The sequence below is a fragment of the Antennarius striatus genome, chromosome 9, assembly GCF_040054535.1.
Source record: "Antennarius striatus isolate MH-2024 chromosome 9, ASM4005453v1, whole genome shotgun sequence".
In the NCBI taxonomy this organism is placed as follows: Eukaryota; Metazoa; Chordata; class Actinopteri; order Lophiiformes; family Antennariidae; genus Antennarius; species Antennarius striatus.
In genome coordinates, this window is record NC_090784.1 from 21,537,995 (window position 1) to 21,553,454 (window position 15,460).

The 15,460-nt window shown below is 45.1% G+C and overlaps 1 protein-coding gene across 2 annotated transcripts; it reads right to left on the reverse strand.

Moving 5' to 3' along the window:
- Positions 1-682: 682 nt before the first annotated feature.
- phf1 (PHD finger protein 1) lies at positions 683-15,409 on the reverse strand. Of its 2 annotated transcripts, XM_068323784.1 has the most exons (16): positions 15,273-15,409; positions 13,699-13,800; positions 12,867-12,945; positions 12,680-12,761; positions 12,074-12,160; positions 11,034-11,128; positions 10,439-10,587; positions 10,109-10,204; positions 8,187-8,255; positions 7,948-8,071; positions 6,995-7,062; positions 6,369-6,500; positions 5,503-5,581; positions 4,405-4,514; positions 3,673-3,759; positions 683-2,738 (listed from the first exon to the last, which is right to left on the reverse strand). In XM_068323784.1, the coding sequence occupies exons 3-16, from the start codon at positions 12,942-12,944 to the stop codon at positions 2,384-2,386; spliced, it is 1,611 nt and encodes a 536-aa protein (XP_068179885.1). In that variant the 5' UTR covers position 12,945; positions 13,699-13,800; positions 15,273-15,409; the 3' UTR covers positions 683-2,383. The 2 variants fall into 2 exon arrangements, with proteins under 2 accessions (XP_068179885.1, XP_068179884.1); XM_068323783.1 differs by lacking the exon at positions 13,699-13,800.
- Positions 15,410-15,460: the final 51 nt, after the last annotated feature.

The following is a 15,460-nucleotide window of genomic DNA, read 5'->3' on the forward strand; positions in this document are numbered from 1 at the left end:
GGCTGTTGTTGATTTTACTGTTTGCATATTTTATTATTTGTTGCATTTAAAAAAGACATGCCAACCTTAAGACAAAGATTGCTGGACCATATTATTTCCTTGAAAAAACAAATCAAGGGATCTACAGCTCTTGATTGTTCGACATGGAAATATTTAAGGGTTGGTCAAGCTCTAAATACAGTTTTGACTAAAACACTCAAGAAAAAGCCGTTGCTCTGAAATTCTTGGAAATGAAACATCACAGGACTTTGAAGTGTTGTATTAATCTTTGGAGTTATTATTTAGAAATTCCATTTGTCTCAAAAACTATTTGTAACTGGCCCAAATACAAAATGAATATCTGTCAGCCATGTTGGCAGCAGTACTAAATCTTCTGCTTAAAAAAAAAAGTAGCTAATCTGTCCTTTAGGACACATTTGGCTGTGATGTAGATTATTATTCCCATCAAACTAATTTACTGGGATTCAAACCAATATAGTCTGATTGGGTGCACTAGAATAAAAAGTGTATGTAAGTCTAATTTCTTATTATTCGATTTTCATCTCTATACAATATTTTATAACATATTATAGAGTGAGAATTTAAATTAAAAATGCTTACTACGATTGCTTACTCTCAAATAAAACACCACATCATACGAGGTGAATCTTTTTAATATTCATTTTACATATTAGGTGTTAACGCTGAGTACACATGTACAAACGTAATTTCTCCAAAAATACATCAAACTGAACTTGGACTTGACTACGGATCAGAAAAAAAAGACGTCCTTTTTCCAAATGAAAACCTCAGTGTTGATGTCTTTAGTTCCTCCTACGCTGTTTCAAGCTAACCAGTGACGACTTCCACCGAAGAGTACGACCTATAACGAGCACTTGACGGGTATAGACATACCATAGAAAACACACAAATACATTCATCACCATCGCCTAGAAAGGTTTTCACACACCCTTTCCTAATTAGTTACAGTCAGATAGTCACTGAGGAGGATGAACATCGTTTCACTGGCCTGAAATGTCTGCAGGGGCGCAGGAGATGCTTCAACAGAGGGGGAAAGAAAATCTGGATGTTTTGCATTGTTTGGGTTCAAACAGTACGAATGCAGAATTTTGCTTTTTTTTTTTGTGATCGGAACTAAACCTTAAATACAGTCAGAAGACAAAACTGGTAAACGTGTGTGTGCGTGTGTAAAGTTTCATGGGAACAGATTGCTGAAATAAACCTCTGTATAAAATATAAACTCTGAAACTTGCACCACAGTATTTCTAGATACGCGTCACCTGTTTGAGCGGGAATAAAATCCGACTGCAGCGCCTCGCTCCAGTCGGAGAGGAAGGGACACGATCGGTCGGAGCGCCGAATCGTGAATTCTCAGCGCCGTGTCGTGACTTTTGAAATTCAGGGTGGATTCTGGGATCGACTGAGGAGTCCCTGCGCCGGGAAAAGCAAACGGCGGCACAACTCTAACTTACATCGAACGCCAATTCCAACCAAAAAACAAACCCTTTCTTTAGAATAATTTCCATTCTGTGACCTGTTTGGAATGTACGGTGACATCACAGTCTGCTCTGATAAGAAAAAAAAACAACAACCAAAAAAAAACAACAACATCAGTCAACATAAACAGCTTCTTGTTTACCCTTTTGACGCGTAGCGACACGGCCGCGCTCGTCTATCCGTCGTCCGATTGGTCGAGTCGGGTCAGCAGGTACATAACCCATATAGGCACTATGCAACCACGTCGAAAAAAGTGAAATAAAGTTATTCAATAATAGCAATATATTGTGAATATATATTCTATCTATAAAACAAAAGCCCTCTCGTGGCTCCTATTTCTAATACATACTGGAGTCTAAATGTAACTTATGACGAAATCTAACAGAACAAAGAAGTCAGAACGTGTGTACAATCTCTTATTAACATACAGCGATGGGATGAGATCTGAAAACCTCCTCCAGAGAACTTCCTCTGAACATTTCTGAGTTTGTTACCCCCCCCCCAGTTGGGCTCCACCAGAACTAAAACCAAAAAAATTCTAAAAGCAAAGACGGATGGACGATTGAACATTTTTAAAAAAAATACTTGGGTTCAGAGGATGTTGGAGCTCTAATGTCTTGAAGTTTCTGTGTTTTTCTCGTCTTCTTGTAACTGAAATCTTCAGGAGGTTTAAATATCTTCCCTCATCACCGTAGGACATGATAAATGCAAAGGCATATCCCAAAGTTGACGTACAAATATCAGAGAAACACTAGCAAAGAGGGACATTTACAGTAGAGACCAGTTTCGGGGTGACGCTATGAGAGCAACCTGGATTAGCAACATGTGTGGGGGGGGGGGTTGTCTCCGTTTGTTCGTACTTTTCCACGGATAACGTTCCCGGTGTTCAGTACAGACTCACGTTGTCCCACTCCACCAGGTACTGCACCTTCCCGTCCGGAGTCACTCGTCTCGCCAGGATCCTCACCGCCTCCCCTCCTCCCCAGTTCCTGGAAACTGTCCCGTCCCCTCCTCCGGCCACACCCCCTCCTCCGTCGTCGCCGACACCGCCTCCTTCTCCGCCTCCGTCGGCCCCGCCTCCTCCGCCCACGCCCGTCTGGTAGGGGGGCAGGTCGCGTAGGATGAGGGGCTCCAGCTGCTTCTGCCCCGGCTGGTGTTGGTGGCTGTGGTGGTGCTGGTGGTGACTGGCGTTCAGGGGGTACGGGATGAACGGGGGGGTTAATCTGCAGGTTTCCTCCATGCTAAGGGAATGAAGATTAAACGCTCAAATCAGGGACTCGAAGCTGTTAGCCTCAACACGACTATACACAAATCAGATGTAATAGACGATTGGAAAAACAACTCAAGCCGCTCCGATCGATATTTAAACACAAACGATGAACTAAATTTTAGTCCAGAGAGCAGAAAGTGGATTTATGATCAGATTCTGCTCCAGCGAGTGTTTTAAATGTCATCTGGATCTTTTTCTTTCTTTCTTTTTTTTTAACGTCACGGCTTCAACTTCACTGTTTTTGCTCTTTGTAAACGACGCCATTCATCTCATGTTACAGCAGATTTCAATGAGAAGACCCAAAAACACACTGTAGACAGTGTAGAGTACCAGACCGTACCGAACCGTACCAAACCGTACCAAACTGAACAAAACAATACCAAACAGAATAAAATGGTACCAAACTGTACTAAACAGTTACAAATGATACCAAACGGTACCAAAAAGTGCCAAAAAGTACAACACAGTAACACAACAGCAGCTAAAAGTCAATCACTGATGTTCTCATGGCATCACTGGTGATGATGTTCGGCCTTTAGTCTTTTTAAATAATTATAAAATAATATTCCTTTTGCTTTTTTTCTTTCTATTCAGATGTGCTAAACGCTCCTCCATAAAAGGCTATTTTTATCACCAATGATACTTTAGCTAATGTGGAAGAAAACACAAAGTAAATGAGCTGTTTAACTGCCAAAAGGCTCAAAGGCACCGACCGAAAAAACGCGCGTGCATAAATCAGACGCCAATTAACTTGTTTCTGTGACACGGCGGCGAGGAGCGCCAGCTGCCACCAGCTAAACGTCACGGATGATCAGAGCGGCGTCCACGGGAGGCTCCGTGGAGCGGGGGTCCAGCCGGAGCCGCGAGAGAGGAAGAGGAAGAGGAAGAGGAGGGATGAGTTGTACCTGCTGTAGTGATGGAGGCTCCTGGACAGCGCGGCGTTTCCGTTGTGCGTGGCGTGGTACAGGGCGTACATCCGCTTGGGGGGAGAGCTGTGGGCGGGACGTTCACACGTCACTGATAAAATAAAAACTGACTGGTAAATTATATTTTCTGTGGAGGATTTAATTCCACCTCGTCGTGCTGTGGGTGAGCAGCACCGACAAAGCACTGGAGTTAAATTGTGATCAGGCACGGAAAGGTGGACCTACGGGTCCTCATCACATCGCTACTCAGTCCAGGTGAAGGGGGCGTGTTCCAGTCAACACATGCCCCGCCCATACAGGAAGCAGCGTGGTGCATTCAGCCTTCAGACATCACGTTTATCACACCGAAATCAGCTGCAGCTCGCCTAGAGGGCGCTGACGAGTCAGAGTGAACGGAGCTAAAACAAGTGTTTTCATCTACATTTAGACAAGACAAATCTTACATTTTATTTTCATTTCTGCAAAATAGTATTGATTATTGATCAGAAGTGAAATGAAAACATACAAAGAAGGAAAATCTGCCCTCAAAATGCTAGTTTTCTGCTAATGAATCCTGATTGGTCGGCTTAGCTCAGTCGATCAGAGTCTGTGGAAGTTTCTGAAATAAAATTGATTGAATATCTGAAGGAGGACCAGGAGGATGTTTGTTTTAGACCACCAGTGTGGATATTCCTCGTTTGTACCCATAATTTCTGCTAAAATACTGCTTACCTGAGCTCCTCCTCTGACTTCCTGGAGTTGTAAAGGCCGGCCCCTCCCATGTAACCATAGCAACATGGCAGCAGCTCGATGGGGTTGGTAGAAACCGGAGGTGGAGACGCCTGGACACAGGAAACAGAATCACTCTTAAAACTCGCGATGATGTGAAATTAAGAGTTTAAAAAACCCCAAAAACAACCAGATCTGATGAACATTTTTGCGTGAATTTAATGATCCTGCGTCGCCTGAGGGGCGCCGCGCGCTGATCAGTCTATAAATCCCTGCCACGAGCGTTAGCGGACGCGTCACGGCGCCGGCTGGTTAGTGAGGCGCTTCCCACTAACACGCCGAACCGCGACCCGTGGAAAGCAAAAGCATTAGATCATCATCAGAGCGATCGATCACGGGAGGTGTCAGCGGGGAGGAGGAGGACTGTGACGTATGGAGCCACACCGGGGGCCCATTATGGCTGCCGGCCCCACTATTAGGATAGGAGATGATTACTCAGTAGCCTTAGCGGATGCCTGCACCTTTAATGGATGTGTTCTGTCAACGCAGCGCTGTCAAACGCCGCCGCCGCCGCCGCCACCTGGCCTAATCGACTGCAAAGTGGGCCTGGAAGTGATCCCGGGTTGTACGCATCAGAGAGAGGCGGACGTGGATTAGCATCAATCCGTCCTCTGAGGAGCGTTCTTCCTGGATTACCTCACAGATCAGACCGCCGTTTCGTTCCCGCTTAAAACGTGGTGTAAAAATAGTAACCGCCGCGTGTGATGTAGCCCGTTTCACCGCGAAACGCTGAACTGTAGATGTTGATGAATGTTTTTGTTTTTTTTGTTTGCAGCCTAAATTGCATTGGAATTATAAATATCAGGTGAATCAAGCATCCCAGAATCAGGCATCAAACGCAACAACAACAACAAAAAATACATTTAAAAAAAACGGCGGAACGCGGCGGCGTCACGGCGTCTGACTGACGGGTTGTTTGGATCCTAGAGACCCGTCTGTCTGCAGGAATTAAAAAATGAATAAATAAAAGAAGAAGAAAAGGACTCAGCGAGGAAGGTGTCGCGACCCGGGCCTCCCTCCTCGCCACCGGGAGGCGCTGACCTGTGTCTCCATGATGCGACGCTTTGATTTACGCGACTCCGGCCCCGCCGCTCTCCTCTGGCAGGGAAGTGACAGCGGGCTGAAGGGAACAAAAACACACATAAATTAGCAGACAGGCATCCGGCCCCCCCCCCCATGTGACATGTTTAGTTTATGAGTATGTCTCCAACCGAACCTACTGAGAGGCGTAAAAAAAGACAAGCAGACGTGATATACCGACTCCTCGGGACGTATTTTCACATCTATGAGCCCAAGCATCATCAGCAGGCGTAAGAAAAAAATAATTTCCTCTCAATCAATGTCTTCCTTCTTCTGCATCTCCTGTTTCAAGGCTCTGATTAAAATAAGGAGGTATATGAGACACCTTTAATCAAGCATCTGTAAGCTTACGTTTAATTAACGCCATACTTTCCCATCTTTAATTTCCTCCCCAAAAGAAACTGACCGACTGGCCCACGGCTGCAGCAGAAACAGAGCAGGAGAACCGCGTCCCGCCTTTAAAATATCACGCTGTGAAATACATGAGATGAGCATGTTTACAGCATTATTTACCACTGGTTGACAGTTAAAGTTGAAAAACTACAGGAAATGGATCAGCTAATACGTCCTGGCCTCTCAAACGCCGTCCATTTATCAAGAAACGGCTTCAGTCTAGAAAGCGTCTCACATTCCTGTCACGTACGCTGGAGATTATATTTAGAGCAAAAGGAAAGGAGTATGAATTACTGGATAAATGGATTTTATTTTACATAAAAAGCTCAAACAATGTTAAATTCAACCCAAACCAGCACCAAATTTAAAAAGCACGTCCCCCTAAAACGTCACTTGACGTCCATATTTGCTTCCTGAGGCTGCTTTACTCTGACCTTCTGCGGTGCGTGATGTTGGTGGGCGGTTCCGTGATGAGCGGCGACGAATCGGACGTCAGCGGAGGCGGAGCTCGAACCTGGAGCCCGAAAAGACACTTCTTCTTCTTGATCTCCTTCCCAGAGACAAACCTGCGGCGACATCAGCGGGAAACAGTTCGGGGTCGTGGCGTTCCGTTGGCGTTTCCCCACCACCAACCCCCGTGAATTTAAACGTCGGCTAATAAAGACGCGCTTAGTAATTAAATATCCATAATTAGAGCAGACTTTGCCTGGAGAATTTCACCGTTTTGTCACTTGCAAGGTTGCCTTTTTTTTTTTTTTTTAAATGTTAATGGAAAATAATAAAACCAATTAGACCTCTAGACTGGTGATTTAATTACAACTTGTCTCTTCCTCTTCTAACAAGACAAATTAAGCACCCAAAATAGTAAATTTCACCGGGTCTAATTGGCAGTTTCATTTTTACTCAATCTTTATTCAAAGTCACACATTTCAACGCTCTCATTTCCAACGTGCACGTCCCGACATTACAATCTAAGAGGCGTTAAGAAGACCCCCTCTATTCATGGAGCGCTTCCCATCAATCCGGTTTGCGTGCGATCGCCGTTTATCCCTGGACTTACCGGTCCTTGTGGGAGTTCAGAGCGTTGAGGAGGTTGTGACAGCGGTCGGGCCTCGGCGTGTCGGAGAGCTGGAGGAGAAAAACCACAAAAGCCGCGTTCACTCGGTGGAAGACCGTCCAAACACAGAAAGCACACAATCATTTTCCTCTTCACGCTTTGACAGCGATGGTGTTAATATGAGAGACTGTTTGGGTTTTTTTTGCAGCTACACGGATGAAAAAACTCCCCGTTGTCACGTGAAGAAAGGGCAAACAACACGTTTCAAAAGATTCTCCTTTTATTTTCAAAAAAAATAAAAGGAGAATCAAAAACCTGCGGATGATTTGTATGAATTCTGACAGATATATTCCAGATCAGTCGTTCTGTAGGGGCAGCTGTTTGCCCCCTTTGGGGTGAGGAGAAATGGTGGAGGGGTTGGTAGCGAATTTGAAAATATAAATATCTACACAGATGGAGTGGGGAAAAAAAAAATATATATATATATATATATTTTATTTTTTTTTTTTTTTTTTTTTTTAGGAGGCTGGCATTAATCGTCCCATTAAAAATGTCAACTTTGTCAACAAACGTCGCAAAAAAAAGAAAATTCAAGTTTTTTGTTTTTCTTCGACTGAGTGACACAGGAAATAAAAAAATGACAAAACTTATTTTTAACTTATTTTTGTGCACCAAAAGCAAGCGCTTCGCACGAAGTTACCCTCGCAGGGCGCAGGGTCAAAGGTTAAACTAATCTGATCGTCCAATCGCAGCCCTCCTTGATTCTCATCCACGTCCTTTTAAAGGTCACGCACGGGTCAGGTTTTTTTTTGTTTTAAGCGTCAGATTTTACTTTAATGCCAGTTAATGGGCTTGAAGTCTGGTACGCGAACTGGGGGGGGTGTGTGTGTGGGGGTGGGGGTTGGCGGAGTTTCACATCATTTCATCATGGTGCTTAAACGAGGAAATATCAATACCGCGCCGAGCAGCAACGACTCCCAATTCTCATTGGTGAAGGACAGGATTTCATGGTCAAAATCAAAGTATTTCCTCTTGCAGCACAGCGAGAGATGGTAGAGCACCAGATGAGCCAAGTCCACCCTGCATTTTAAATAAAAAAAAACCCACAATCAGATCACAAAATTACCGGCGTGTATTTTAATATAGGTTAAACACTTGTGATGATTTGCGGTTAAAGTTTTTCTGTGAGCGTCACCATGTCATGGGTAGTCTCTGGATGGTCTCCGGTCCCTTCGTACAAACGGAACACTGGAACTCATAAAACCTATAAAAAAAAATTTAAAAAACGACGTGGAAAAACAGGCGTTAAAGAAACTCCATTATCTCTTCCTCTATAGCTTCATATAAACATCTGTCGTCTTTCATTTTCGCCGTTTCGTCCTCGACCGGCGCGTCGCCATCTCCGTTTTTAACCGTATTTGCTTCCCAAAAACGAGTATTTTCCACTTCCTTCATTTCCAAGTCAGTCATATCCACTGTGATACCCCCCCACCCCCCTTTACTTTTATTTTCCTTGCAGTCTCTTTTCTCTCCTTCATCACATAAATCAACTCTGAACTGAAAAAGACGACTCAGCTCGGCGCGGCGTTCGTCTCTCGTTCTATAGCCTCGTGTTCAGTGAAGGTCGCTGAGGAAGAAGAGGAGCAGACGCCGGTCCTCCCCAGGTCTTCATCTTCGTCTCTTCCTCCATCACCTGCTCGGCAGATGTTCCCAGCATCCCCTCTCCAAAGCTGTCAATCTCAATCTAATTCCTCCTCCTCCTCCTCCTCCCCCCAGCTGGTTGGGGGGGACGACACGGTGTCAGGGTGGGTGTGGGAGTCAGTCAGCTAGCCCAGATGGCTAATGACAATCATAACTTAATGGATGGGTACGTTTTATTACACGCATGGGATGCAGCCAATCAAACTCCCTCCCCACCACCCCAAAACGTATCCCGACCGCGACCAGAGAGACGACGCGTCGGATCTGCTGTCTGTCACTTCTCCACGCTCCGAGCGGCGCCCGTCCTTGTTACACAAGTCAGCGAGTACATTAACACGGTGCGCTAACGACTCCGTCTTAAGTTAATTACGGTAATTCTCTGACAAGTGAAGCTGTCGTGTCGCCGCCTTCATCTGGAACCTGTCGCCGAGTTGGTCTGTTTCTATCACCGTCAGCTTCACTTAATGAATAGTTTGGAATTCATTATTCACACGTACAGTCTGAAATAAGATGCTTTTCTCTATTTTATGTGATTATAAACTGACTGTCTTTGGGTTTGGAATGCTGGTCGGAAAAGAGAAATCAGTCTGAAGACATTAATTCTTGTGTTTTTACAGTTTTTTTCTGGCTTCTTAATGAAAAACAATACAATAATTTGCAGTAAATTCAAACATTTCTGACAGAATCTTTTTGAAAATAAAATAGTTATTGTAATTGTAAGGTTGCAATCAGAGAATGGACATTAATTTGAATATTTTCTATGAACAAATAATCTACAAACGTAAATATGGTAGAACCTCGAGATACAAGATACTTGACATACGAGTATTTTGTGATACAAGCTGTCGCTCTGTTCGTATTTTTATTTTACGTATAAGCAAAAATATGACATATGAGCCGTGCTAGTTGGTGGATGGATACGACATCAGTGAGACCGGATCTCGTTCTTTAGTGTCGGCGGAGGGATACGACGTCAGTGAGACCAGATCTCGTTCTTTACCACGTGTCGGCGGATGGATACGACGTCAGTGAGACCAGATCTCGTTCTCGTAGGTGGAGTAAAGATGTAGCTCGTGTGTTCTCGTGATTTTTGCGTTTCTTTTCATTTTTTTCCCATTGTTTACGTGACTTATATATGATTAATTAGACACAGGTAAAGTCTGCGTGTTTATTGGTTGATAATAATATGTTTGATCTTTCACCATTTAGGGGGTTTGGGGCTTTTTTACAAAGCAGGAATGGATTAAAATGGTTTTAGTTACAGTATTTTAAATGGGGAAGCTGTTTGACTTACAGCTCAGTCACAGAATGGATTAAACTTGTATCTCAAGGTACTACTATACATATACATTATGCATATATACATACATACATACAGTATACAGACACCATGCAGATGTGTTCGGAGCCGCTCACCTGTCTCCATACAGTAACGGCTTCATTAGACACTGGGTACAGGCCTCATGGAACCACTGACCACAGCTTCCACACTGCAGCATCTTCAGGTTCCACCTGCAGGCCAACAGGAGAACATCAACAGGCTTTACACTCACTCACTCATGAATGAATGAATGAATGAAGACGAGTTCTGAAGTGAGTAAAAAAATTTTAAAAATCTGTTTGACGCACGTCTGACATGCTGCATGCAATCTGCAAATAATCCATGGAAATCGAGTTTCTGAGAAAATGCCGAGCGTTCATGAACATTTCACTCAAACTCAAACTGGCCTCTGCAGCGTCACTCACTCTCCAGGTCCGGCACAGTAGCAGTAACACTGCTGCTGATTGGTCAGGTGCTGCGCGTCCCAGTCCAGAGACGACAGCTGGTACGGCAGCCGGAGTTTCATGAACTGCATGAGCCGAGCGTAACGTCCCCGTTTGAGGGCCCCGCCTCTCTGAAAACACAATTCCAAGGATTTTTTATAAAAAAACGTGATTGGTCGGTGACCTGTCAAATCACCATCAGGTCACAGCAAACCGATCGGCCATTCATCCGCCGCCCATCTCACGTCTACAGGACTAGAACACACGTGATGGATCGACTTTGAATGTACTTCCCTCAACTTCGGCATCATTTCTCACCTTATTGATTCTTTGTGGAACCCCCCCCCCCCCCCCCCCCCCCCAACATCCAATTCTGGACTCAACACTGAGAATTAGTGTTTTTTCGCCTTGGATAAACCCATTTCCTGCTGTACATAACAGCAGGGTGACAGCAACGCCTGATATATTTGACTGAATTTCTCTCATATTACGTACTGAATGCCCCCCTCCCACCATGCACCCCCCACCCCACCCCCACCCCCCCGACAGTGTGAGACGGAGAGATTAGCGGCCTGACCTTGGTTGAGACTGCAAAGACACATTGCCGACATATCCAGGAATCGCTGTCAGCCTCCGGTTCGATGGTTGGCGTGTGGCACTCTGGATGATAACCTGTAATAGTTGGGATGAGGGGGTGTGGATGGGGATGTGTGTGGGGGGGGTGGGGGGCATAGCGTTTAAGTCGTGTTTATAAGACAGACAGCTGGAGTGACAATAATGGCAGAGCAGCTCAGCGTTTAGTGCTCTGCAAGTTTGTACAGCAGCATGCAAAACACTTAACTATACTATTTGCATCCAAAGGGGAGGTGGTGGTGGTGGGGGGGGGTGTCTGTCTGTTCCTTGAAACACAAACTGTCAGCAAACCCCGTTTGTCGGGAAATTCGACGCTCTTATTTTTTGTTTTCCTGCAGTGTTTGGAAAACATCTTCTCATTTTTCCACCCCAGCGTCAGTCCATCGCCCCCAAAATTCAACAACCGACATGCAGATTCCAACCACCCCCCCCCCCCCCTCCCATCGGCTTCTGTGCTCTCTTCAACTCAAGTTTTAAATATTTTGCATAATTAGCGATGTGCTGGAAGCCGGCGCAACACCGACTCCGGACGCCACAGCGAACTAAGACACGTCTGGCGGACATAGTTTGAACTTTTCCAACACATTTGCATATTCAAAGAGTGAAGATTCTGCCAAAAAGAGAGAACGGATGGATGTAGGATAGATTTCAATATTTTTGTTTGGAAATTTAAAAAAAATAAAAATAAATCAGATACAAATTATGAATCCATGCAGATCGTTTTACGGTTTTTAAAGTAGGAAAATTCCAGATATAGCCTGGCATTTAAACCTGTGAATAAAACCCCATCCCTACGGGAATCTAATTTTTATTCAAGTCAGGCCGAGGTGTAACAACTCAGATCTATCATTTATGATATGTGGTTTTCTGTGTTGGTGTTTTTTTTAAGAGCAACACTGTTATTAACCACACTGTGTCAAACCTTCAAGGTCAGAACCAGAGCTAGTGGAGGAACCGGTCGTACGATCCGGCGTGCTCGCTTACCGTGGCGACATTTAAGACAATTTATGAGAGGTTCCTTAAGAGGCGGAGCGTCACAAATACAGCAAACTTCTTCCACTCCAGCAGCGACTGAAGCAAAGAGAGAGAGGAAGACACAGAAACAGCATTAATTTATGTATAATCGATTTGCAGCCTTGTCACCTCATTGATTTCAGTGTCTTCTGCATCCGTTTAGATTTCAATTTCAATCTGAACAGGGGTCCGACTTCCCGCCTCGGATTGACGTTTGATGGAGCGACGGTGCTAAAAAATAAATAAAAGAAATAGATGAATAGATTCTAATTTATTCGATTGAGTTTCGGGAAAAAAACGAGAGGATCTGGAACAGGAGGGAAACAGTTTTCCTGGGGGCGAGACAAATTCTTAAGGCGAGAAGGAAGAATCCGAATAAAGTTTCTGAGGTAAACTTCCTTATTGGAAACTTCTATTGGTCTGAGTTCAGCCGAGCATCGGTGCATTGAAGAACTCAAACTAGGAGCTTTTTTTAAGATAAGAAAATAAAAAAAAAGTTCTCTGGACAGGAGGTTATTTACTCTTCCATCTGAGGAGAGAAGGAGGAGGAGAAAAAAAAAGAAGAGTTTTTCTTACACGAGTGGATGTCCTTTCTCAGTACCCAGAACTCCGAGTTGTCCTCAAATCTCACCAGACAGCATTGCTTGACTCCGTCTACCTGAGAGGCAGACAGCAGGTGAGCCGCAAATGATTGACAAAAACTAAATGGAAGTCCTTTTCTTCAGAAATCCCACGCACGCGCACTTTCCCCGCATGCACTTACTCTTTTCACATTGCCGAGGTACAGTAGTCCATCACTCCATCGAGCCAACACATCATCTCCTTCACTTACTCCCCCCATCCTAAGAGGAGAGAGAGAGAGAGACAGCGAAGGGGGGGGGGACAGAGGAGAGAGCAGGGCTCATGTGAAATGGAAATCCGATTTATTTGCTGAATACTTTGCTGCCATTGCTGACAGAGGGGTTTATGGCCCCAGCGCACGGGCTTATAGGCTGGCTCTCCGACAGGCGGGTTTTCGGTGCAAAGGGGTTAAAAGCCCCCTCCCTCCTTTTTCCTTTTATACCAGAGCATAGCGACAGCCTGTATCCGCCACAGTGAAAGATGAGAGTGAGTACACAACCAGAGAGCAAGACAAATGATTACTGCACACATGAAACGCGCACACACACACACACACAGGCATACACACACACACACACACACACACACACACACACAACCTGCATGATGACTGCTGCAAAATACAATTTGATTGAGGATCACTTGAGGCATCTTCCACAGCACTTTTGCTGTTTTTTGGGGGGGTTTTTTTTTTCCTTCTTCTTCTTCTTCTTCTCCCAAACATCTTGAAAACTTAAATAGATGCATGGAATGGCTGATGCGGTGAGGGAAATGATCTCAGCAACGTTGAGCATTTTGTTCCAGTGCATGCACTTAAAAAAGACAAGACAGACGCAGGATATGTAACAGTGCGCGCAGCCTTTTTTGTAGAATGGAAGAAGAAATTTTTTTTTATAAAAAAAATAATAAATTTTTAAAAAAAGAAAAGAGGAAATCAGGCAAATTGTGCAGTGGAGCTGGCCGGTGAAGGGTACCTGTCAAGTCGAACTCCTATCGGGTCACAGTGATTCCTGGCCAGGCTGGAGGTGAAATGCCCTCATCTGCTTACGGATCTCCGCCCGCACGGATGCGCAAACCTGCCGTGCGTCCAAAAAAGTGGATGATGTGCATGTATGTCCCTGTCTGTGCCAAACGCCTGCGTGTCAGTCAGCGTATAGAGGAAAGGGGGGGGGGGGGGGTTGGGGGGCTGGTGAGGTTGATGTGGTGGGGTGGTGGTGGTGGTGGTGGTGGGGGGGTGGAAGATGACTGACTGTCCGTCCGTCTCCCAGCCTAGTTTGTCCGTCCTCCGCCGTGCCGTTCCGTCATGTCCCCCGTCGCTTTCGCCTCCTATCCCCCCCCCACCACCACCACCACCACCACCACCAGCCTACTGATGCTATTAAGGCGGGTTTTTTTTTCTTCTCTCGGAGCAGCACCGGAATCAAGCCGCTGGAGACGCCATCATCCTCGCCTCTCGCTCTCCGCCGACTTATTGTGACGCAGACATAAAACAGTGAGATAGAGTGGGAGGGAGATACTGATAGAGGGGCTTCCAGAGGTGGAGGGGGCTGGATGGAGGGGGGGGGGGGTCCAGGGCGGAGAGCACCTTCCTTGTCTGAGACGCTGACCCTAAATCGTTCTGACAAGGTGGGATTGTGATGTCAGACGGCACGAGAGGAGGAAGAGGAGGAGGAGGATGGAGGGAGGCTGTCGGTGCGCTCAGAGCCAGATGGATGGAGCGCGCTCCGCGTTAGGGGACGATTAAGCGGCCAATTAACGCGTTTAGGAACGTCGGTAATTGGTCTCAGACAAGAGGGACCGGGCAAGTTTGTGAAAGTTTTAAAAGCGGGGTTGACTCCAGCGATTAATACCGATTATCCCTCTCAATAAACGGATTAAACGCTCGGTTTTAATTAAAGGGGAAAAAATCGGTGATTACAGGATGGAGGAAAGGTTTTGGTGGGTTTTTTTTGTTTTTTTAAATGAAGACAGCTTTTGATTTGCGTGCAGCAACGGGTTTAATAAGGTGATTAATGATTGCCGCGGGGTGCACCTGAACGCATCACGGGAATTAATAGTCAATAATCACCTGCAGCAGCTGAACGGAAGAATTCACGGCAAGACCCGAGTCTGTGCGCACCTCATGGTTAATAACCGGGACCAAGACGACTACCTTATTCCTCTACAATCACACAACAAATCATGACCAGTTAATCATTTTTCTTCATTTCAAACAGCCTCTCAGCAGCTGATGAATCCCAGTTGGAACCCAAAGTTTACGCACACCACATGTGCAGGACAGGTGTGACATTCAGGGTCCCCCTCTCTGCTAACTAACCAAACCAGCAAGACTTAATTACCTATTTATTAAAAAATAGGACATAATAAAATATTTGCCATTCTGTTGTTTTTTTCTCAGACCCATGCTTGAACCAAAAATAAGCGTTGTTAAATAAGAATTACTTTCCAGAAAACACGTGTATCGTTTCAAAGCGTGCGCAAAAGTGTTTTCACAGACAAATTTTTGTGCTCTAACAAATCTTAATTCAGCGTCTTGTGGAACACTCACAGTTCAGTAGACTTGTTAGAACAGGTCCCGACGCGTTCCGAATCAAATATGCGACCAGTTCCAGGCGTTATTTACTTGTTGTCCATGTGTCGGTTCTTGTTTATTTACGCCTCACACATTACTCACTCCAGCCATGCGTGTGATATCACAGCCGCTCGGTTCAAAATGGCCCCTGGCAGATTAAAAAG